This window comes from Eschscholzia californica, unplaced genomic scaffold (assembly GCF_041429995.1).
Source record: "Eschscholzia californica isolate CP2 unplaced genomic scaffold, dmEscCali1.0.p SCAF_5, whole genome shotgun sequence".
NCBI lineage: Eukaryota > Viridiplantae > Streptophyta > Magnoliopsida > Ranunculales > Papaveraceae > Eschscholzia > Eschscholzia californica.
The window spans coordinates 51,307,935-51,332,188 of NW_028238472.1; the positions used below are offsets into that span (position 1 = coordinate 51,307,935).

The following is a 24,254-nucleotide window of genomic DNA, read 5'->3' on the forward strand; positions in this document are numbered from 1 at the left end:
CTTGCCCTTTTGAACAAACACCATGACACCCATGCCTTCTTCATAAAATTGTGAACAAGGTCAATGAAATGGAACACTAAATATTAGCAATTTCATCTGAAATGCTACTGATTTGCAGATCATCAAAAAGCCAATTTCAAATTGCTGATAATTCATGTATTTGTTGCTAACATTTACATACGATCAACATGAAAAGACACGAAAACCCAATCAATTTAGAAATGGATGACATAATACAGGTGGAAAGGAATTGATTTGGAAGATATCGGGTTTCAATCGGTGTTCAAGTTCTCAGTACCTAACATCTGCGCATTCATGAGGCTTTTTGTCAACCAGATTGCTGTTTCTCTTGAAGAGACAGCTTCTTCTCCAAATGGTTTTAGTACACCAGCAAGTTCCTCAAGCCTGTTTTGTTGAAGTAGCCGTGCACATAGTTCTAGCAGAGACTCGAGAGCGTCTGCCCTTTGTCGTAAGGAACTAAGGCTATCACATATGGGCTCCCTTTCTTTGTTAATTAGAACATTAATGGCACTTATCACTGGAATTTCATCGGTAGCCTCACCTATTTTACGAATATCGTGCTTCTTCAAGTTCTCTGGAGTGATGTCAGTGGTCACATTTGGTTCCATTTCTTCTTCACCGCAAAGTGTTGGTTTGTCAAAAGATGCTTCCGTCGATCTCTCTATTGGCTGCACGTTGTTTTTTATGTTTCCACAGGTACATGTCATCTCCGTGGCAGACATTCTCATCCGAGAGTGGGATCCTACGCTATTAGCTGCACCCCCCTCTTGGTCCTCTACATGCATGCCTTTTATTGGAGTATTCGCCTTCTCTTCTTTCAGAGAACATGTACGTTCTTCACCGTGACTAATTCTTGCATTCTCTGAGATTGTTTCTGAATCGATGCTTGAAGTTCGTGGGGTAAGTTCGAAATTAATTAGCGCTTCTGCAACTTGGACGAGAGTTTCAGATTTAGTGTTTCTATGATGACAACTTGTAGGATCGACTCTCTTTGTCTCGAGTTTATCTTCCTTAGAGTTAGAGAGTGTTGACATGTTGCTTACGAGCAAGCTTACTGGCTCCGAACCTGTTTTTCTTCCATTTAACCCAACACTTCTTGATTCGTTTGCTGCATCTTGTTTAGATTCTCGCCCTCTACTTTCCTTCCCATCCATAGATTTGGTTGAGGTCTTGGTACTGTTTAGTTTGTCGCTTGAGCTGGTTCCAGACTTTACGGGCAGAAAGACGGGAGATAGGTTGCTACATTTAGCAAGGTATGGTTGTAAATGGGGATGCCTTAGTAGCTCTGCTGCCTACAACGTGAAAATATACGGCTATTAGAAAGCACTAATGCATTTAAGAGTTCACTAGGCATGTGAGATAGTCCCAAGTCGCTTGCAATAGCATCCGAAGCCTAGGCTAAAGATGTGCTCAAGCTTAGTTTCGAGGCCTTTTTGGTGGGCTCGTGGAGCCTTTGCGAGGATAAAAACTCCGTTCCCGTTGGGTTTGAGTTAGGTGTCAAAAGCAGGGACACCATCGATATCTGCTGAGGCTTGAGATGTTACAACATGAGCTAAGCATACAGGATATTATTGAGCTTACCGTTGGTCTATGCTCTGGATTCTTTCTCAGCATGCTCTTAATCAACCTTTTCCTGTCACACAAAATGACGAACCATCTCAATCGAAAGATTCGGAACATTTCCGTTGCTTTTCTATAGGTATCGGAAGATTTGCAAGTCTATAAGAGCTTTATGCTATCGGATTTCTATTTCCCACGTAGAGTAAACACTTTTTCATGGAATTGGTTTACTATCTTATGATCTTGAAACTCCACAGGATATGGAGTTTGAGACACTTACAGTGAAGAGGAGTATACAGTGGGGAGAGGAGAAATGGAAGATCGGTTTATCTTGCTAATGAGTCCAGCCATATCCTGTTTCAGAAATCAGTTATAGTTTGAGATTCAAGAGGACTTAAAATGCACAAAATCTACTCAAGTATTTGAGAGGCTGGAACAGTTTTAGAAATTAGAGTTCAACTGAAACTTACTGGAGCTCTGAATGCAGGTTGATGTGCAGCGATTTCGAACATACAACAGCCTGATAAAGTTGAGCATAAATTTCAGTTCTAAGAAAGCTCGAGTAAGATTTCAAAATGTTTGTTTTCATCTGACTCGTCCGAGTGACTGATTTTGGGTCCATTTGAACCAGACATTTCAAATTCAGACGAGTTGGACACAGAATGAGAAAAAATAAAAAATCCCCCAGTCTTCTGTTTCATTTTTTACCTAACGACCAGATATCCGATTTATATCCATAAGGAATATCTGCAAGAAGCTCAGGACACATGTAGTTTGGAGTACCCACAACCTAAATGAGAAAAAAACAATTATGCGCAGATTAGTTAACATCGATCATATAGTCTCACTCGGAGTATGGTTTTATTGGTTCGGTTAACTCATGTCCTGTTTTATGCCACACAAACGAGAAGGCGGGGCTAAAAATAGGCTCATACCGAAGAAGCAAGATCATCTTTGTTAAGTAACTTTGCTAGTCCAAAATCACCTGTTTCATTTCATGTCAGCGAAAAACCTGTTACTAGAGAACACAATGCATATAGAATTTGATCTACAAGTTCATGAAAGCTTTCTTACCGAGTCGGATGGAATTGTCTTTGGTAAGGAATATGTTAGAGCACTACAAAAGTGAAACAAATCGGTTTTAAAAGCGCGTTAATTCCTTATAATGCCGAGCCTTTTCGGTAAAGAAAAAGGACATGATTGTATGTACCTTAAGATCTCTATGCAGGACTCTGTTAGAGTGCAAGTAGTCCACAGCTAGCAATAATTGAGTCAGCCATTTGCAGAGCTTCTGGGGTGGGGAGGATCAAAATGAATCAAATTGGTTCAAGATGCAGATATGGTGTTCCAATTTTCATTATGGGTTGATGGTGATTTCTGTTTACCTTCTCTGGAATAAATGACCCTTTAGCCTTCTTTATCATCTCAGCCCTAATTGAGGATTTTCGGTATATTTTTAGTATCTCATTCCATTGATCAAAACATATTAATAAGCATATAGAGATGAGAAGGATAGTAGTTTCTTACATGTCACCACCTTCACAATAGCTTGTCACTATGCAAACACAACATTCCTAGTACAAGTTAAAGCATATGAATCTTTTAGACGGAGACTAACTTACAGACAAACAAACAAACAAACAGACAGATAGGCAAAGAAGGAAATGGTACCTTTTCGACCCAAGCGTCTTTATATTCCACAATATATGGGTTGTTTAGCTTTGCCATCAAGTTCATCTATCACCAAGAATCAAGTAACACTAATGTGATGAGAAGTTCAAGTACATAACCCTAGACTACTACTTAGATATTAGGACGATGCTAGACAAACACCTAGAAAACCAAGAAAGGACTGAAATATCTATACGTCGCTTTATTACTTTACATTGTTCAGGTATCGGGGATTTCTGGAGCTCTACTTTGTAAGTTACGATATTTTGGACGTTGATAAAGAGGTTGTTTAGTTTTAGTAAATAATGATGTTTTCAAAATTGAAATGTGAAAAGAAAATGAAAGAAAAATTTACCTCTTGATGGGCTGTGTATTTAAACTTCTCAGTTTGCTTAGCCAGTTTGATCTTTTTCATAACATACCTACCAACCAAATAAGCAAATAGGTAATAAAGTAAACTAATGAAATCTTCTATTATGTGATTATTTTAATAACAATAATACTTTAGGGACTTGTATATTTGCTAGTGACTAGTTCAATGCGCTTTGAGATTCACAAAAATTTAAATTCTTCGATAGACACTTGTGATAACAAAACTTTCTTTGACAAGTTTTATGGAATTATCTTTTGACGAATACGAGGACATAATCAGCGCTATCACTTTCAAGTACTAGAGATAAATATACAAACGTAGATTAACCTAGATAGACAAACAAACATATACACAATTCGACAGATAACTAACACGTTTCTATAAGAGTATAGGAAAAGAGCTAAGAAATACTTTCAACTCAACTAAAGATAAAGGGTACTCAATGTTAAGAAAGAAGAAAAACTAGACAGATTTTGGACAGAAAATTTCTGTTGGTTGAGTCCATTGAAATCATAGAAAACACAAATTATGACTAGGGACATTAAATTTTTGTCTAGGGTACCTAATTTTTCTTCACCATAGATAGCATCACAAGCACAAGGTATATAGTGGGACATTTCAACAAAAAAAGAAAACCCTTCATCAAAAAAAAAAACAAAAAAAAGAAAAGGTATATAGTGGGACCCACAAATAAAAATGACTACCAAAGGCAGTTAGAGAGAGAGAGAGAAAGAAGCTAGGAGAGAGAGAGGGAGACTCACTTTTTATTTTCAGTTTTATGAAGAACAAGAAAAGCAGCACCAAAAGAACCTCTACCAATTTGTTCTATTACTTCATATTCTTCCATCTTTGATTTCACCATCTTCTCTTCTTCTTTCTTTATCTCCATTCTCTCTCCCTCTCTCTCTCTCTTCAATCTCCAACCAACCCCAAATTCAAATCCCCCCTCCACCCCTAACAAACAAAATCAAATAAATTAACCCATCAATTTCAAACCAAAATTTAAACTTTCTAATTCCCAACAACAACCCTATAATTAATAATTCACACCTTACAAATGGAGAGAGAATTGAATCCAAATTTTCACAAAAATCACACCTTTAACATGAAACAATAATGTCAAAACATTAAATTTTCAACAAGTTTTTCAGTTTCTTACCAAATTTAATTCAGGATGAGAGATGGGTCAAATCTCATTGATTAAAGAAGACACATAAGTTATAAATGATGAAAGAAAAATTGTGGGTTTATTTGAAGATTTCAAAATAATGAATAAGAAAAGAGAAAGGCAAAGAAAAAGGAGGAGAAAGAGAGGGTTTTGAGTGACAGGTATATAAGAGTGACCCTTATTAAAGGGAAAGAAGATGGAGAAGAAGCTTTGCTTGTTTTTACAGATTCCCATTGTGAGAAATCATGACTACTACTTGGACTTGTTACTTATCAATTAAGAGAGAGAAAGATAGAGAGAGAGGTTGGAATGTCACCATCCCTCAACTGAAAAATATTTCATTATTTTAATTGAGGAATTTGACATGAGGATTTTTTTTTTGTTGAAATTTTGCCAAATTTGTGAGCTAATGTAAACCAAAAGTAATGATCAACAGACAACATTTGGTTTCAACAAAAAAAAACAACCTTTGGTAGTTTGGTTGGATTGCTTACAAAATTAGACGGTTACCATTTAGATTTCAAGGTGGCAGCGTTACAATTTTCGTATTTTTGATTAAATAAATGATTATTGTCACTATCTCTTCGGCTAGTTGGTTGTGCCTCTACTCTAGAAATTCGAAGATCATAGATTTTCGTGTATTTATTCATGATGAATCCATACTCCAACCAATATAACGAGTCTTGGAGTACACATCCAAAAAAGAAAAGCAAACAGTTATCAAATATTAGTTCAATTCAATCCTTCATTTGTATACCTAACCATTCGGGTTGGACCTTAATAACTAAGCCAATAATCCATTTGCACTTCTTTTTTGTTGAAATATTCTCCTTTGCACTTTACAATAATATTTTAGTATTTTTTAAGAAGTTGCAACCTATGCAGCCATTACTTTTCAACAAAAAAAAAAGTAGCCATTACTTTCTAATGGCATTTGGATACACTAGATTTTTTTGCATAAATGTACCAAAATAATAGAAAAATTACTACACAAAATACTATCACAAGAAGAAAGAAAAATAGTTGATGAAACGTCACTAAATGTCTGTGGAGCTTATGCAGATGTATAGAATGTTTAGTTATAAGAATGATTTTGCCTTGTGATAGAATTCAAGTGTCTGAAAATGATCAAATATGATCATTGTTCACAAACTATATCACCCTCTAGATGGCAAAATAGATGTGCTCCAGTGAGAAACTCTAGAGTGTTTCATCTTTTGGTTTTATTGTTCAGTTACAACTCGCAAACAAAAATATGAAGGTGACAATCACGAAAACCTGTTTACACACTTAAAAGATGTTCTCTTTAACTATAACGAGACAACTTTTTATTTGTCGTGGTGTAATGTCACTGAAGTCAAATCAATTGTAATATCAAATAGTACACACAAAAAGCATTTAATAAAACTAATCAATTAGTCTAATAAACTGGTCATGGGATCCAATGCAATTAGGTTGGATTCTCCACCATTAAAGAGTGATTTCGGTAGGTGCATAAACAGTACTATAGTATTAGTGTTTGAATGTAGTGATGCTTTATAAAATCCAATAGAAGGTGAGAAATGTTATAAAACCTAATAGTGTTCTCTATTTCAATTCTTGTTAGTTGGTAAAGAAGGAGAGAGAAAATAACCTTCCAATTTGGTGAAAGGTTATCTTTGGTGGATTAATTGGAATGATTGAAGTCTAAAGATAAGATTTGTTTTTCTTCTCATTCTTTCATATTAGCAAATTCCATATTGTTTATGATTTCTTTTATTGTGTTTAAACACCACCACCAACAACAATTGGGTCCATCTGTCCTTTCGGTGCACGCGTGCGTGGTCCATATATATCTGTGTGTAATTGTCACGTAAACGATAACAAATATATGTGACATAAACAATAACAAATATATGTGAGACATCCATCACGTAGTAAGGAGGTCTATGTTTTTCTACTTGAGCTTAGATATGAAATATCACGATGAGATTTAATCGACTTCAAAATCTAGATAGCTATCGCAGAACGGATATTTAATTTTTGAAAATAGTAAGAATCGAATCCTGATCTATCCGATGAATAGACACATATGCTACAACTAATCCAAAAGTACGTTTCATTCTCAACACCGGCTTTAGGTCTATATAAATTAGACGTAAACCAAGTCCGAAATAAGGATTAATGTATGAAGTAATACAAAATTATTATTGTCACACAATAGAACCAAAAAAACACCTTTTTTTTTTTTGTTAAGAACCAAAAAAACACCTTAATGATAAGGTAGGACTACCCAAAAATAACTCCCATTTATCTGAAATAAGTTGATAGGTGTTGATGTAATAAATGTCTTAATAAGGTTATGACATAATTATACCACACTAAGATTAGAAGCATGATTACACCATGACAAGTAATACCAACACATTTAGATGAAAAATCATCATCTAAATCATTGCAAGTTGTCAATTTTCCTACCTCACACTTTTTTTTTGTTGAACTTCCTACCTCACTCTTAACAGTCAAACCCTATCTACTTCAAATTTGATGGAAAATGTTGATGGTAATTGAGACATGTTTTACTTCTACCAAAGCTTTCAAACATTGAGATCCAATATGAAAAATTGGCCGCCACTTTGAGACATAAAAAATAATCTGTTGGCAATAACCTTCGCTACCACAACTTCCCACCATCACCATTCTGATCACCATTGCCACCTCTTCCTCTCCTCTCTAACTGTTGCCCTCTCTCTCTCTCTGTTTCTCCCTCCCTCTCACTATTTCTCTCTATCTACTTCTCCCTCTTTCTCTCCTCCTTTCTCTTTCTCCTGCTCCATCTCCCTCTATCTCTCACTTTTTCCTTTATGCCCCGAAGATTTTTCTTTATTTCTCAAAACAGCAGTCGAAAAATATCGACAAAAAGAAATCATATCTATAAGCAAACTCCAAGCTAGAAGTAAAAACTCCAAAGCAAACTATTTTGAAGTACACATTTGAGACTCAAAATTTTAATTTTTTTTGCCCCTATTTTTGTTTCTTGTTTCATACGTCTCCTATTCAGCCTCATTGTTCATATAAGACTTTAATCTAAATGGATATCTTATGATCCTAAACGAGTACATCTTATAATCCTAAAACGAGTACGTGCAATTATATAGAAGATGTACATACAAAATCTCATATTTTATCCATTAAGATGACTGCAAGTATCCCACACGATTCTCCGAACAACAAAAAAGAAAAGAGTATCCATGTTAAATAGTAAGGATATAAAGATAAGGATGAGAACAGTAAGAAGCTAAAGTGAAGGTACATTTCTAAATGCTGCCTCATTTGTGTCTTCTCTTCTTGGCCTGCTTATTTTCGAGTTTTTTTCGTGCAGCTTCAAACTCCTCTTCAGATGGCTCCATTTCTGACTTGCTTCCGCTGTACTTTGACACCATCGACGAGAACATAGAGTCAAATTGCTCTTTCCTTTTGCTTCGACGTTGAGTGATAACAGCAAGTAGATTCTCTCTCTCTCTCTGTTTCTCCCTCCCTCTCACTATTTCTCTCTATCTACTTCTCCCTCTTTCTCTCCTCCTTTCTCTTTCTCCTGCTCCATCTCCCTCTATCTCTCACTTTTTCCTTTATGCCCCGAAGATTTTTCTTTATTTCTCAAAACAGCAGTCGAAAAATATCGACAAAAAGAAATCATATCTATAAGCAAACTCCAAGCTAGAAGTAAAAACTCCAAAGCAAACTATTTTGAAGTACACATTTGAGACTCAAAATTTTAATTTTTTTTGCCCCTATTTTTGTTTCTTGTTTCATACGTCTCCTATTCAGCCTCATTGTTCATATAAGACTTTAATCTAAATGGATATCTTATGATCCTAAACGAGTACATCTTATAATCCTAAAACGAGTACGTGCAATTATATAGAAGATGTACATACAAAATCTCATATTTTATCCATTAAGATGACTGCAAGTATCCCACACGATTCTCCGAACAACAAAAAAGAAAAGAGTATCCATGTTAAATAGTAAGGATATAAAGATAAGGATGAGAACAGTAAGAAGCTAAAGTGAAGGTACATTTCTAAATGCTGCCTCATTTGTGTCTTCTCTTCTTGGCCTGCTTATTTTCGAGTTTTTTTCGTGCAGCTTCAAACTCCTCTTCAGATGGCTCCATTTCTGACTTGCTTCCGCTGTACTTTGACACCATCGACGAGAACATAGAGTCAAATTGCTCTTTCCTTTTGCTTCGACGTTGAGTGATAACAGCAAGTAGATTCTCTTCTTCTGCCTTCGACTGTTTATTCGATCTGCAACAAGTTTTGATGTATGATTGGTATTAACAGAAAACATCGGATTACGATTTAAATTTATAATGCACGCTCGAGCAATGTTTCTAACTCACTTTCTTTTACGTCTTAGTGGATCGATTGGAGGTTTTGTTTCATTAACTTGTTGTTCCCATTTCTTATAGGTTTTGCTTTTCTTCAACTCCCCTGTACAGAAAAGAAGTGATAGTTGAATCAAATCTGAAAAGGGTGTAATTCATATATAACATCGGAGAATGGTTAAGTACTTGAGTGCCAATCGACTTTTTGAACTTGTTAAGATAGATATGATCAAGTAGTAGAATTGCACTCTGAATGCTAAGTTGAACTTTGACAATAAGAGAAACAGCTTAGTAAGAAGCTATTTGTATTTTGTTCTTATGACAAGAAATTTTAATGACGCAAACTATTACTAAAATGAGTATACCCACATAACCGAATAATAAGTAATCATTTCTGTCTATGCCTTTTTTGAGAAATATTGTTCTTTCGTTCACCAATAATAGATAAGCGTTTCAAAGTAATCCATCCAAATTCATTAGTAAAGACATTACCAGCAGATATTGCCTCATTAAGGATATCCTTAAAACGATGCGAGTCCAGCTTAGGATCTGAACAGAGCATGGAACAAAAAATCCTGTTGAAAAAAACACTCATGTCAGGAGCCAAATCCTTGTTGAAAACATAAGAATGGATTAGATCCATATACGGATATACCTGTTCATGTTACCCTTATGTTTCTTATACAGATCTTTCAAATCATTCTTCTCTGATTCAGATCCTCTATAGTTCGCTTCAAACTCCTCGATATCAGCTTCTGTGACCTGCAATTACAAATACAAAGTGAGTTAACAAATAAAATTACGATAAGCATGAAAAAGAGAAGATGAACGAAACTGAAATGGCCCCTCTACCTTTTTAAACACTGTTCTGAAATATTCCTGTAAGTTTTGAGCAACTTCACTAGCAAGATCCTGATAATCACGACATAAACAAGCAAAATGCATCTTCATCTTGATCAAACAACTTATGAGTTAAAAATAATATGACAAGTTGAACTAGTGAAGGAGTCACTCACAGCATCATCAATACAACCAGTCTGATCATAGACTGCCCTTTTTTCCTCGTCCCCAAGAATTGATATCACTTTCTGTAGTTGCTGAAATTTCTCTTTTGCTTCCTATAAACAGACAACGAATATATAAACCCATCTGTGTGATTAAGTTAGAACATATAAAAAGTACTTGGTACAAAAACGTCAATGGGAAATCAGGTTTCCCACTTTTTACCTCGTCACCGGGATTCTTGTCGGGATGAAGACGCAAGGCCAATTTATAGTATGCTTTCTTTATCTCTTGCTGAGACGCTGAACTCTCAACACCAAGAACCTACGAAAACAATGGGTTATAAGTGTCCACCATTGCTCTAATATAAGTGACTAGAAAGACCTGCATTTTTAATCCACAAACTCATATCGCCTATTTTCTCTACCGGTGTTGTTACTCATGACCTAAATCAATCGAAGACAACTACCCAGTAGTGAATATAGCTCGCTCACTTGCTCACAAGCATAGGTGCCCTAGATACACATGATACAAGCAAATATCACAACATCAAAATAGGAGCACAATATCAATCCATGGTAGTGACGATTTCTTTAGCAAGCTTCAAACTTGATCAAAATCTCAACTTTTTAGTCTAGATTTCATTGTTTTCTTCACATCAAACTTTTGCCCTAAATGATCAGAGTTCAAATTTGTGCCCTAATGTGTCTAAGAGGGAATAACCACATCTGTTCGAATCCCTAAATTACCCAGCTAAGGTAACGAAATCTTACCCATATCCCATAAGAAATTTCACAAAATCGAACACTGTAAATGCTTATCTTCACAAAAAATGACCTAAAAAAAATCGAATATGAAAGAGAAATAAGTGATTTACCTCATACAAGCTGTTCTCTTTTGGGGAGGATTGACCCATATCTGTATTTTCATTCTCCTCAGCGCTTTCTTCAGAAACCCTAGTTTTCTTCTTCTTCCCCATTTCAGTCAAGTTTAGTTTAGAGCGAAGAAATGGTGGGCTAAATATTAGGGCTTAGATGAACCTTCGTATTTAGGTGGGGTTTAGGGTTTTTATAGCATTAACCAGGAATAAAATTTTCCCGCCATTTCTCATCCGCCCGTTTCATTTCCCCCGCCATAAAGATTTAATGAAACACCTCCCCACTTTCCATCGTCTTCCTGATGTATCAATGTCATGTATGGGACTACTTAGAACTAGGGGCGAGCGGCAGGTCGATTTTTTCGGTTTGAGTTTAATTTGAAGTCGAACCAATAAGTGACGGTTTTACTAGATCGTCGGCCGAAGCCGAGTCAATTATTCGGGCGGCTGACATGACTCGACCCGGTTTGATTCGGCTCGATCGATTCGATTGTAGTCTTTCAACAAGATAAAAGTTTAGAGTGTAGTGTACTACTGCTCCAAAAGGTAAAAGATGTAAATTTTCCGCCTTTAACTACAATTAGAAACTGTCCGCACCTGACTCCAACCTCGTCCACAGTGAGATCTGGAAAACTTTATTAACATCGACTGTGATATCGCTTTTGGATGCAGTGTCGAACATACTAATCTAAAAGTGGCACTTATAAAAGTGACCACCCCCTGCCTCGCTCACAGTGAACGTGGAACATACAAAGGTATCGTTAGTTTTTTTTAAGTCATGAATCAAGTTCGATTTTCTGTCGTGGGTTGTTTATTAGTACAGATAATATAATAATTAGATGGATTGTGAGTTCATTTGAGTTGAAAAGTTACCATAAGGAAGAAAAAATCAACTCTGACACTTTGCCGACCATTATCGCAGTCAAATTTTGGCTAAGACATTTGGACAGTCAAGATTCAAAGAAAAAAATCTAAATCCTCTCCAGACAGATACCTAACTGCGGGGCATGGGGACATTTTCCAAAAACAATCAACACCCTAAACTTATACTACTTCATCAGAATTTCACAAATTCAGAAGTCAATTGGAAAAGGGTTTAGAATTTCTTTGAGGATTCTCATGGTGTCAAGTGTAAGAAGGGTTGTGATTCCAATACAAGTAGTGTTAATAGTAAATCAATTAGGCGAAATTTAGTGGGTTTTTTCTGTTGGTGTTCCCGCTTTAACTTAAGTAGTTTACTGGGATTATCCACCTCTCTCTGAATCGCTCACCGTTGCTTTCCCTGTTTCTCGACTCCAGAGGTAATACCTAATCGCTTTAGAAAACTTGACCCAAGCCCAACGAGTACTGGGTTTGGTCATGACGAAGGCTGGCTCCTCGACATTTATTAAGCTCGAGCTTGCACCTAAAGCCTAGGCTTCCGAGCCTCTCCTAAGCAATGTGGGACTATTACATCCCCCCACAACCCACCTTTGGAGATGAGCCTTGTCCGACTCTAATATAACCTGTTATGACCGAAGCCTTATCAGTTGTCGACAATATTTGTGTCCGCTTTAGGTGCAAGCCCAACGAGTACTGGGTTTGGTCATGACGAAGGCTGGCTCTATGAGCCTACACAAAAGGCCTCGACATTTATTAAGCTCGAGCTTGCACCTAAAGCCTAGGCTTCCGAGCCTCTCCTAAGCAATGTGGGACTATTACATCCCCCACAACCCACCTTTGGAGATGAGCCTTGTCCGACTCTAATATAACCTGTTATGACCGAAGCCTTATCAGTTGTCGACAATATTTGTGTCCGCTTTAGACAACCAGATCGAAGTCGGGTATGGAGTTTTGTTCCCGAGGAAGACTTTATGGGTTCATCCAAAAGACCTCGATACTTTCTAAGTTTCAGTTCGCACCTATGTCCCAAGTTTCGGACGTCTCCAAGCGATGTAAGGCCATTACATGGTGTAGTGAACGACTTACCAAACAAGACAATAAGCAAAAGAACAAAGAAATGGTGCATCTGTTTCCTTTTTGTTTGTCTATAGAGGGGGTTTGGTTAATCTCTACACAAGCTACTACTTTGGTTAGTTTGTAACTTAGTACAAATCCATAAAAGAAGTTGAACCTAGAAGCCATCTAAACGAAAAGTTTGATAGGGCTAGTCTGTGAATGTTTCTAGCTCGGTTCGTGGTGGATCGTAGCGTAGTAGGGGTATCAGATTTCTCCTCCATTTATGTTTGTGAAATGGACTTCTTTAAGTTTTGGTATGATATTGTAAGGTGAATACAGTTCAAAGAACTCTTGTTGAAGCATGGGGTTTGATTCGAGAAACCTTCATCCATCCTACTTATAATCATCAAGGTAATAATAATGGCTTCTTCTTTTTCCTTAAATTAGTGATTCTTCTTCATGGAACAAAGTTCACATCGAAGTGTTTGTTTTTGTTGGTTTTGCAGATTGGGATCTAAAGCTTCAACAAACGATGGTGGAAATGTTGCCATTAAGATCAGCTGATGCAGCATATAACAAGATAGTTCCACATTGCTTGGGAGGGCGTCCAGAGCCTGGCCTACAGTTGCGAGTTCAAGCTTAGTAAATGTTGCCAACTTAAAACACTCAACCAGTACCTTGAGAAGAAGATTAGAATATAACGATAACATTAATTCAAACACTTAACCTGTATCTTTACAGTTAGATAATACCGATTTTCGACTTTCTGTAACATTTTTTTTGTTAATTATATAGAAGCACTGGACCCAGGTAACTTTAGGGCTGCCTACATACCAATGAGGGGTCGGACTAAACCGACTTCAACTGGATCAAGTGCATGTAGTTCTCCTATATACATTAACTACTACCCAAACGGCTATATCAATTTTTATAATCAAACTTTATGTAATTCTTCGCATAACTCGTTCCACATATCAGCATCATCTGCTTCTTCTGCCTCCTTAGCTTCTTCAATGACTTTATTGATGACATTTTCCATCACTTGTATTGAGTTATTTGTTTAACTATTCTTGTTCATGTGAATCCTGCAGACAACCCATTCTTCGAACTGCAATATATATTAAAAATCGAAAGTTAATCAATCAAGTTAATAAATTAAATTATTATAAGTAACTGTAAAAAAAATTGAAGCAATAACATTATGACGATGTCTTTAGTTTTCACATATGTACCTTAGAGGTGGAAGTTGCTAATACGTATTCGTGCATTATGAAATTTGTTTTAATAGATTCCGATGGGGTCCCCTTGTAGTAAACCAAAGTGTTTTTCGTCCCAATTTCCTTTTTAGGCTCTTTACTTCTGATAGACTGGCTTGCTGTTGTTGCAATCCAATATCCGCCTGGAGTACAACGGTTTGGTCTAGTTGCATTTTCAGATCGTCGTGTTCTTTTGGTGAATAAGAACCAACTTCCGTTCTCTTCCGAAGTCTTGTAAAAATCTACAAGTATGAATAAAAAACCGTAAGTAATACATACAATAGTACATAAATCTATAATTACATATATATATATATATATATATATATATATATCTACAAGACTTAAACTTTAAACTTTGTGGGTATGTGAAGGAAATCACTCATCAAAGAACAAGAAAATATTATTGAAAGAAACTTTAAATAAAAATTAAAGGAAGAACTAACCATCGAGTTGATCGGCATGAATATTGTATAACTGAATGGTTTGGATGTTGCACCAAAAAGGTTGACCGCTGATTTTAAATCCGAGTAAAGTAATCAAATCTTGATCTTTGGGTTTGAACTTAACCCCAGGATTCTCAAGGAGGGGGAATGGATTCTCCATTTGACAATTAATTAAAGGTGATATTGATGATGAAGAAGAAGAAGATTTCAGTAATACTGCTTATGTAGGTAGAGTGAAAGAGAGTATGATATTTATATTATGGTTATGGAAGAGATGAAAGAGGTCGATTGTGGTTACTAATATATATATATATATGATGAGATTGTAGTTTAGACAATTATTAGTATCCAAAATGAGAAAATAGAAAGAAATGGAGAGAATTACGGTTGTGGTTTAGATAAGGTTGTTTAGATTCTGCCCAAAACTCATGATATAGAAAGTCAATGGGTCCCCTATAATTTTTTTTTTTGGACAAAGTTAAACGCTCAAAATTTTCGAAAATCTATATCAAAAAACATATAACGAAAACAGTACGTCATCATCCAGCTCAAGCATATATCTATCTATCTATCTGTATGGTTATATGAATTTAAACAAGTAAAATTGAAACTATGAGCAATACAAGAAGATGAACATCAAAATCAAATACCCATTTATGTAAACATTAAACCCGTTTGAGGTTTGGTTTCTTTCAAAATATAAAATCTCATAATTGATGCTAGTAAACTATTGACCGACCCGAGAGAAAGCCGAGAGCTTCACATATCCTGTCTTGAATGGATGCCCGTTTGAGGTTTGGTGAGAGATAACATTACTATATATTGATTGGTGAAAGCCTAATATATTCTTAAGATAGTTTCACCTTCAACTAGAAATATAAATATTAAACACTACGACTCGTCGATAAAGGCTAAGATATATTGACCGACAAAACGTAATACTTAACTCTTGGTATGAATCCATTTGACAAAACGTAATACTTAACTCGGTGTTAGATATATAAAAAACCACGATTTGAAGTAATTGTACTAAAATGGATTAGAGCGAGTGAAAAGAGAGTATGATAATTGATATTAACATTATGGTTATGAAAGAGATAGAGAGGTAATTATGGTGAGTATATACATGAGATCTGAGAGAAAATCCATGTGAATATTGTATGAAAAGATAGTAGAGAGTGATCCAAAAAGGGAAAATGGAAAAAGAGCGACAGAATTGCGGTGACTAATGTATGTGCGAGAGTTTTCAACAAAAACTAAATATTTGTGTGTGTGGTACTATACACGTCGTCGATTGTCTTAAAGAAAGAGGAATACCTCGTCTCGATTAAAAATAATTTTCTTCTTATCCTATTATATTTTTTTTTAGTTTATCTGATTTCTTGATCAAATCAGAAGTGTGTTGATTCTGAAATAATTAAATCAGAAAATCCAGAAGGAATACCATTCCTGTTTCCGATCTTAAATCGATAGTGAGATTCTACTATGAATCATCTTTTCTGGATAACAGACGTTATCGGTTAGAAATACGAAAGATATTAAGTTGTTATCTTCTTTAGTCTTTCTCCATTAATCTCGAACGAAAGTGTTTTTGATTGATTTACAAATAAAATCAAAGTAGTAACCTGTTTCACCAGTGACTCGCTTAAGAGACTAGTTGAGACAACTCGTTAAATCGGTACACCGAAAACAACATTAGATTCCGTCCAATCTCCCATCAATCACGAGAGCAGAATTCACGAAAAGTTCATGAACAAAGAGCTCATGAATGGAATATGAGCATTTTCTATTTCATGTTTAAGTTCATTTATATTGAAACTTTTTATGAGCTTATTTCTAGAGTTCAAAAAAAAAGAAATCTTGAGTGAGCTATTTTGGGTTAATTCACCGTTAATGACAATAGTGTTAAAATAAATTTGTGGTTAGTGGAAAATGAAGATATTGGAGAAAACTAAGACGCACCCCCACGTGTAAGTGGAGGAGAGAGAAACCAATGCATGACTACTTTTCTTTCTAATTTCCGACCTATTGTTTACTACTTCTCAGCTGATTAAGTGGGATTGTCTCGTGAAGTAGAGTATTTAGTTTAAGAAACAACACATATGGTACATGTGTCTATACACTTGCTCACACACAATTTCTTTGGTGGACTATTACAATTTAGTGGGCTTCGTGGTGTGTTCAAGGCCCAACTTACTTTCCTGCTATTGGGTTTATACATATTATTGTTTCGGACACCCTTATCGTGGAGTTTCTACTCAAGTTGGGCCCTTATTTCTTTTGGGTTAACTGTTTGACCCTCATAAATTAATAAGCTTTACTACTCGAAGGGGATTTGTTCTTTATTTGTCTTGGAGTACAAGTTTATTAACACCCCGCCTCTACCATTCGTACCCTTGCTACATTTTTTAACTGATTTCGTTGAGTCTTTCGACTTGACCTGGAACAACAACCCTAACTACCAAGTATTCAATTTCTCTTACTTTGGCGGCAGACTATTAGATACATTATTTTTCTTTTGAGAGAAGTCTATGGGTAACTCTGGAGTCTGATGATTCCAACGCTTAAAACTTATTTTTTTTTTTTTTGAAACCATGTGAACCATTTCATTCATAAATGATTAAATCACAATGTTACATGGATGATAATTGTTATTTCTCTCCTCTAACGACTTCATGAGAGTTACATACCTTTAAATGTAAAGTGCCTCATAAAGAGAAAGAAATTGACTAGACACCGACTCGATAAAATGACCTTAAAGGTCGAAAGATAAAAAGGTCCTAAAGATCGTGGATGAAAAGACCCTAAAGGTCGAGAATGAAAAGACCCTAAAGGTCGACAAAATAACTGAAAATAGACTAAAATAACTACCGATGATGTCACCGGAAAACCGTCCATGTCACCGGAAAACTGCATCCATTACCAGAAAACTGCATCCGTCATCGGAAAACCGCATCCGTCACCGGTAAAGCCATCGCCGCCAATTTTATTGTATAACGATAAAATACTAAAGAATCTCTGTCTTCTACCTGTCTCCGTACCACCACTATTAACCACCACCCTCCTCGCCACCACCACCACCATCACTAACCAACACCACGGAACCCTCCACCACACCACCATACCAAACACAACCAGATCTATCCATCTAATTCAATCAAACCCCCATCCCGCCACTAAATCACTGAAATCCATCACAAATCCCACCACCGCCACCATTAACCACAACCCACATCTCCAACACCACCACCACCCCAGCCACAAATCTAGTCACACCCCCACCACTACCATTAATCACCGCCAAATCCGAAATTCAGTGCCACCATTACCACACCACTACAACCATCTTGCCTAGAGCAATTCCTCTTCAACTCTACCCAAAGAGTTGTTATTCATCTTTGTGTTTTTAGGATAATTGTGGACTGTTCTGTTTGAAAGTTTTATGGAGTTGTGTTTGTGTCTCATAAACTCATGTTCGAGTCAAGATGAGTTGCAGACTTGCTGCTAAACTCAAGATGGTCCCGCGTCCTATGGTACAACTATATGCTTCAAACTTGTATTTTCTGTTTTTAGCTCGTGCTTTGTAACATTCATCCATGCCAAATTTTGATGGGTTGGAATGATATACCAACCACTCATTCTATATCCACGTGTAAGTAATCTAGTAGTGAGTTACTCACACAAGTAGAATAACCACATAAACTTGGAGATTCCCCTTCTTGTGGGACCCCCTCCAAATTGAATCTTCTCACTAACCTCTAACCCCTTCTTCTTCTCCTTCAATGGTTGTTAATCCAAAAACACATTAAAAATGGAAGTTATAAACCCTAAATCAAACCCCATAACTCTCTTTCCCCACCAATCATCTCTTCAACCCATTTCTTCAAAACTTAATCTTATTCCTTTCTTTCATTCAAATCACATTTATTCAAGAAAAATCAATCATAATTTGATTAAACCCAAACATTATACTACTTCATTAGGATTTCATAAATTCACAAGTCAATCAGGAAAGGGTTTAGATTTCTTTCAGGATTCTAATGGTGTCAAGTGCAAGAACGATTCAGTTTCAGATACAAATAGATTGGGTGGCTCAATTAGACGAAATTTAGTGGGTTTTGCTGCTGGTGTTGCTGCTTTAACTTCAGTAGTTTACTGTGATTATCCAGCTCTTTCTGAATCGCTCACAGTTGCTTTCCCTGTTTCTCGAGCTCGTGAGGTAATACCTAATCATATGTTTCTTTCAATTATAGTACTGAATTTACTTGGTAGAACAGTAGTAGAAGTAGTAGTAGTAGTACTGAATTTACCGGTTTTGGTCGTGGCGAACGCTTTATGAGCCTACACCATAGGCCTCGACACTTACTAAGCTCGAGGTTGCACCTATATCCTAGGGAATACGGGACTATTCATCCCCCACCTTCGCAGACGAGCCGTGTACGGCTCTAGTACCACCTGTAGCGACCGAAGCCTTAGCAGCTATCGACATTGTGTCCGCTTTAGACCAGACTCAAGTCCAACGGGTACGGAGTTTTGTTCATGACGAAGCCTCCAGGAAAGCAGGAACCCACCAAAAACGCCTCGACAGTTACTAAACTTGAGCTCTAATCCCAAGCTCCGGATGCTCTCCAAGAAAAGTGGGACTATTACATGGTGAACTAAACGGAATGATTTGTTTATAGCTTTATAATTTATATAATCTACTACTTCGGCTAGTTAGTACAAATCTGAAAGGAAGTTGAACCTACAAGTCATCTAAACAGAAGTTTGGTAGGCTAGCCTGCTAATGTTTCTACCTCGATTAGGGACGGATCATAGGGGTATCGAATTTCCCCTGCATAATGTTAGTGAGATGGACTTCTTAAGTTTTGATATGATATTGTTAGGTCAATACAGTTCAAAGAACTCTTGTTGAAGCATGGGGTTTGATTCGAGAAACATTCATCGATCCTACTTATAATCATCAAGGTAATAAGATATGGCTTCTTTTTCTCATCATTGCCTTAAATTAGTGATTCTTCTACATAGAACAAAATTCATATCCAAGTACTTGTTTTTGTTTTGTTCTACAGATTGGGATTTAAAGCTTCAACAAACAATGGTGGAAATGTTTCCATTGAGATCAGCTGATGCAGCATATAACAAGATTAGCGGAATGCTTTCTACTCTTGGAGATCCTTTTACTAGACTTATAAGCCCAAAGGTTCTATTTCTTCATTAATTATGTTTGTGTCCTTTACGAAAGGGTTATATATATGGTGATAGTCCCACATCGCTAGGGAAGACGTCTCGAGCCTGGGCTGTAGCCTGTAGGTGCGAGTTCAAGCTTAGTACGTGTAGAAGCTTTTTGTGTCGGCTTGTGGAGCCTTCGCCAGGAACAAAACCTTGTAACCATTGGGTTTGGGCTCGACTTGAAAAGCGAGGACAATATCGATAATTGTTGAGCTTGGGTAGTCACAAAATCATACATATTTCTGTTTGAAGATTTATTTCCAAGGAATTGGTTTGTATTTGCAGGAGTATCAAAGTTTCAGAATTGGAAGTGATGGAAATCTGCAAGGAGTTGGACTTTTCATTAATGTTGATCCAAACTCTGGGCACTTGGTAAGAACCTTTCTAATGCCATAATTAGGTTGGTGTTTCTTTTCTCCATTGTCTGAATTTGACTCGCCTCAAGCTGAATCGTCTGACTCGAATGGACCCAAAATCAACCAAACAACCATTGAGATGAGTCAAACGTAACTCAAACTTAGAGTCGGATTTCAACTCAGACAGAGAAAAAAAACAAGCATCGCCTTAGTCTTTACATTGTCATTGCAAATCACCAATAATTCAAAATTGAGTGAGTTTGAACCAATTTTATTCATCTTTCTTGATAAAACTGCAGATTGTTGTTTCCTGCATAAATGAAAGCCCAGCTGCCCGTGCCGGGATACATGAAGGAGATGAGCTACTTGAGATCGACGGTATATACTTTCACTAGCAAACGCGAATCTACAGACGGATTAAGCCGAATAGCCTACTCATGTTTCCTGTTCCACTTTAAGCGCCTATAAAATGTTTCGGTTTTGTTGTTTTCAGGGGAAAAGCTTGAAGGAATTAATGGAGAAGCAGCAGCTGAGAAACTTAGAGGACGGGTCGGAACAACTGTTACAGTAAAACTACTTCACCATGTAAATTTCTATCTGTATCTCTTCGAATAAGATGTCTTCTAGTATAACCGTTTTTTACGGAGACTCTAATAGTTAAGCGTCTAGATAGATAGATCAACTACATTATACATTTGGGATATTACTACTTGTGAATTTCTCCACTCGCGTCTTCTCAAACATAAGATGAACAATTTTTTTCTGAAACGAATTTGAAGTAAGATAATCTCCATTTCCCTCAAGAGAATTCTTCAAGTGATGAACTAATTTTTATCGTTTTTGTTCCGTTTTTCAGGGTAAAAAGTTAGGAAGTGATTCGGGTCTCCAAGAGGTATCTCTCTATCTACTTGACATCTCTATTTCAATCCATCAATGAGTTAACAAATTTTCAAAGGAGTTAAGGAAATTAGGTCGAAGACCAAAATTTCGTGTTAGTCTTGCTTAAAAAGACATGCCAATTCTTTTTATAGGCTTAGGCTCCCAACCTCTGCAATCTGCGCAAACCAAGTTCAAAATATGCCAACTTGCGCAAACCTTACTAGCTCAAACCCCGTGCAAACCTTACTAGGGAGGTGAAGCCTAGAAAAAATTTGTCAGATCCTTTTTTACAAAATAAAATTTGGCCTAGGGAGTTTCTACAAAATTACAAAAGCGTAGTCGTGCAACATTAACCCCAAACTTTACCTCCTAGTTAACAACTCGGGACCATCTTACCGCTCATTATGGACATCTCATGGAGATGCGCATCTTCAAATATCAAGAAATGAGAACAATGGCAGGATGACCAAAAGGGTCAACTAGGCTAAGATACTGTATTCCTCTTTCAAGTGACTTATCGACGAATCATAGTGTTTAATTTTTATATTTCTGCTTGAAGGTGAAACTATCTCGAGAATATATTAGGCTTTCACCAATATATAGTGCTGTCATATCTCACCAAACCTCAAACGGACATCCATTCAAGACAGGATATGTGAAGCTCTCGGCTTTCTCTCAGGTCCTTCTTGCTAAATCAGTTTACTAGCATCAATTATGAGATAACGAATTTTCTTTTCTACTCGTTCATCCTACTCGGTGCTACTCCTTAACTGTGTTTCCGTAACTAGACTGCTGCCGATGAAATGGAAAATGCTATTCAAGAAATGGAGAACCAAGGAGTCGAGTCATATATACTAGATTTACGTAATAACCCGGTAAGTTTTCATTTTTCCTATGCAAAATTGTTGAGATATCTTAAGTTCATCCTTGATTTTTCTTTTTCAAGCTAATGGCTAATGTGTTTTTTTTAACAGGGAGGGTTAGTTAAAGCTGGATTAGATGTAGCTCAAATATGGCTAGATGGAGATGAGACTCTTGTAAATACAATCGATCGAGATGGGAATATGTTACCGATTAATATGGTTAATGGACATGCTTTAACCCGTGATCCTCTTGTTGTGCTTGTAAGTTGGATAGATTATATGTTCTTGATAGATTTCGAAAAAAGAACAAGTCCATGATCATTATTATTAAGGACTTGATTATTTAAAAACAGGTGAACGAAGGAAGCGCAAGTGCTAGTGAGATTCTAGCAGGAGCATTGCACGACAATGGCCGAGCTATCCTTGTAGGGCATAAAACCTTCGGCAAAGGAAAAATTCAGGTACATTCTCAAGCCGAATAACGATAATATTTTCTTGTATAGTTTATCAAGACATGTAGTTTTAGAGGATGTTAGGCCTAACTCTCTTTGAAAACAAACTTACAAGGAAAGAGTTGTCCAAAACCTATCTACCTCACGAGTTCTAATGCCATGACGAAGCCAGATAATGTTAATACCTCCCCTCAAAGCTAGGGCGAACTCACTTGACACACTCCCTCCATACAAGACTAAGGTTATGAAATTATGACTCATACCTGAAACACTAGCTCCAATACCATGTTAGAGGTCATTGGGCTTAACTCTCCTTGAAAGCTAGCTTGTAAGGCTAGGATTGCCAAGACTTATCTACTTCACAAATTCTAATTCCCACGCTATGCCCGATGATGTTAATACCTTCCCCCAACGCTAGGGCTGGAGTCACTCGACGCACACCCTTGACACAGGTCTAAGGTCACGAAATCCCCACCCATCCCTAAAATACTAGTTCTGATACCATGTTAACAGGCCATTGGGCCTGACTTCTATTGAAGTTAACTTGCTAGGAAACAACTGCCTGAGACTCGTTACAAACTCTAATGCTCAGACAATGTGGGATAATGCTAATAGTCATAATCACAAAGATGTACTGAAGGACCCGTTACGTCATTGAGTTTCTTACTGTGGTTTTTTGTTTGATATGCAGAGTGTTACGGAGTTGGACGACGGTTCGGCTCTGTTCATAACAGTGGCAAAGTATGTATCACCTGCACTTCATGACATTGATAAAGTTGGGATTACTCCTGATGTTCAATGCTCAACTGATATGCTATCTTCTTCTCAACCCAAAGAAGAAGATGAAAAAGAATCATCCTTCTTCAAAGTAAATAGTAAACCCAATTCAGCCTCCTCCTTGGAGGCAGATTCTTGTATAATGGTAGCTGAGCGTCAGTTAGAGATTCAAGAATCCAAAGGCTCGGCTTCTTGAATATATATATATATATATATATATATATATATATATATATATATATATATATATATATATATATATATAGAAACACAAACTTTTCAATCTGTATGTAGTGAGATTCCAAATTGATGTGTATAAAATAAACTATTATCTCCCACTAACACCTCAAGCCTTAGCAGTTATCTGATATTGTTTGCACTTAGACACCCGGGCCCAAGCCCACTGGATTGTCACGGAGTAAAGTTCGACTCGACGAATTCGTGTGCTGAAATTTTACCCCGTGAAAGGATACTAGGTTTCGTTCCTGAAAAATGTTCTATGAACCTGTCCAGAAGGCCTCGAGAGTTACTAAGCTTGAGGATAGATCTATAGCCAAGGCTCCAGACGTTCTCTACGTGATGAGGGACTATAACTCTCTTTCTCTGAATTTTATGCGTGCTTAATCTAAATATTGAAAAGATTCTAGTACCAAGCTACTATCTCCTTAAAATACAACAGAAAGGATGAAAAGATGAATTGTCTAATGAGCAATACTAGAAAAGACTACAAGTCAAGGCCAACCCCAGACCTAAACGAAATTAACAAATCCTCGTTTGGGTCAACTCTTTATGTCTCTTAATGGATTTTTTTTCACTCTATTGATAGATGGTTAATTTCTATATAGACCCAAAATAGCTTTGTTTTTGTAGCATCTTCTATTATTTTTCTTATCTAGTTATATAATCTTTTAGTAAACATATTACGCCATAAAATTCGAGCACAATAAAATTGGTTAATGAATCAAGTGTCATATCGTATAATCATTAATAGAAAGAAAAAAAGTACTTTGATCC

The 24,254-nt window shown here is 36.6% G+C and overlaps 4 protein-coding genes across 7 annotated transcripts; 1 reads left to right on the forward strand and 3 right to left on the reverse strand.

Moving 5' to 3' along the window:
* Positions 1-111: 111 nt before the first annotated feature.
* Positions 112-5,321, reverse strand: NEK5 (Serine/Threonine kinase catalytic domain protein). Of its 4 annotated transcripts, none has more exons than XM_086641409.1 (14): positions 4,785-5,321; positions 4,387-4,571; positions 3,608-3,674; positions 3,253-3,318; positions 3,109-3,155; positions 2,967-3,012; positions 2,792-2,872; positions 2,656-2,698; positions 2,517-2,566; positions 2,290-2,371; positions 2,052-2,101; positions 1,862-1,935; positions 1,603-1,654; positions 112-1,313 (listed from the first exon to the last, which is right to left on the reverse strand). In XM_086641409.1, exons 2-14 carry the CDS (start codon positions 4,512-4,514, stop codon positions 273-275), a joined length of 1,827 nt encoding a protein of 608 aa, XP_086497535.1. In that variant the 5' UTR covers positions 4,515-4,571; positions 4,785-5,321; the 3' UTR covers positions 112-272. The 4 variants fall into 4 exon arrangements, with proteins under 4 accessions (XP_086497535.1, XP_086497534.1, XP_086497536.1 ...); XM_086641408.1 differs by having other exon boundaries at positions 4,387-4,579; positions 4,785-5,267; XM_086641410.1 differs by having other exon boundaries at positions 4,387-4,579; positions 4,676-5,030.
* Positions 5,322-8,707: 3,386 nt separating this feature from the next.
* Positions 8,708-11,410, reverse strand: LOC147540366 (chaperone protein dnaJ 6-like). The gene is made up of 8 exons (XM_086643258.1): positions 11,042-11,410; positions 10,390-10,488; positions 10,179-10,280; positions 10,015-10,074; positions 9,818-9,924; positions 9,655-9,737; positions 9,178-9,268; positions 8,708-9,082 (listed from the first exon to the last, which is right to left on the reverse strand). The coding sequence occupies exons 1-8, from the start codon at positions 11,141-11,143 to the stop codon at positions 8,869-8,871; spliced, it is 858 nt and encodes a 285-aa protein (XP_086499384.1). The 5' UTR covers positions 11,144-11,410; the 3' UTR covers positions 8,708-8,868.
* A 2,259-nt stretch (positions 11,411-13,669) lies between these two features.
* Positions 13,670-14,917, reverse strand: LOC147540367 (NAC domain-containing protein 1-like). Its single transcript, XM_086644147.1, has 3 exons — positions 14,682-14,917; positions 14,212-14,477; positions 13,670-14,087 (listed from the first exon to the last, which is right to left on the reverse strand). Exons 1-3 carry the CDS (start codon positions 14,839-14,841, stop codon positions 14,040-14,042), a joined length of 474 nt encoding a protein of 157 aa, XP_086500273.1. The 5' UTR covers positions 14,842-14,917; the 3' UTR covers positions 13,670-14,039.
* A 3,494-nt stretch (positions 14,918-18,411) lies between these two features.
* On the forward strand, positions 18,412-23,578 carry LOC147540368 (Peptidase S41 family protein). The gene is made up of 13 exons (XM_086643779.1): positions 18,412-18,900; positions 19,568-19,649; positions 19,754-19,884; positions 20,199-20,285; positions 20,569-20,647; positions 20,763-20,854; positions 21,126-21,161; positions 21,708-21,827; positions 21,937-22,023; positions 22,123-22,272; positions 22,365-22,472; positions 23,155-23,436; positions 23,493-23,578. Exons 1-12 carry the CDS (start codon positions 18,493-18,495, stop codon positions 23,434-23,436), a joined length of 1,662 nt encoding a protein of 553 aa, XP_086499905.1. The 5' UTR covers positions 18,412-18,492; the 3' UTR covers positions 23,493-23,578.
* Positions 23,579-24,254: the final 676 nt, after the last annotated feature.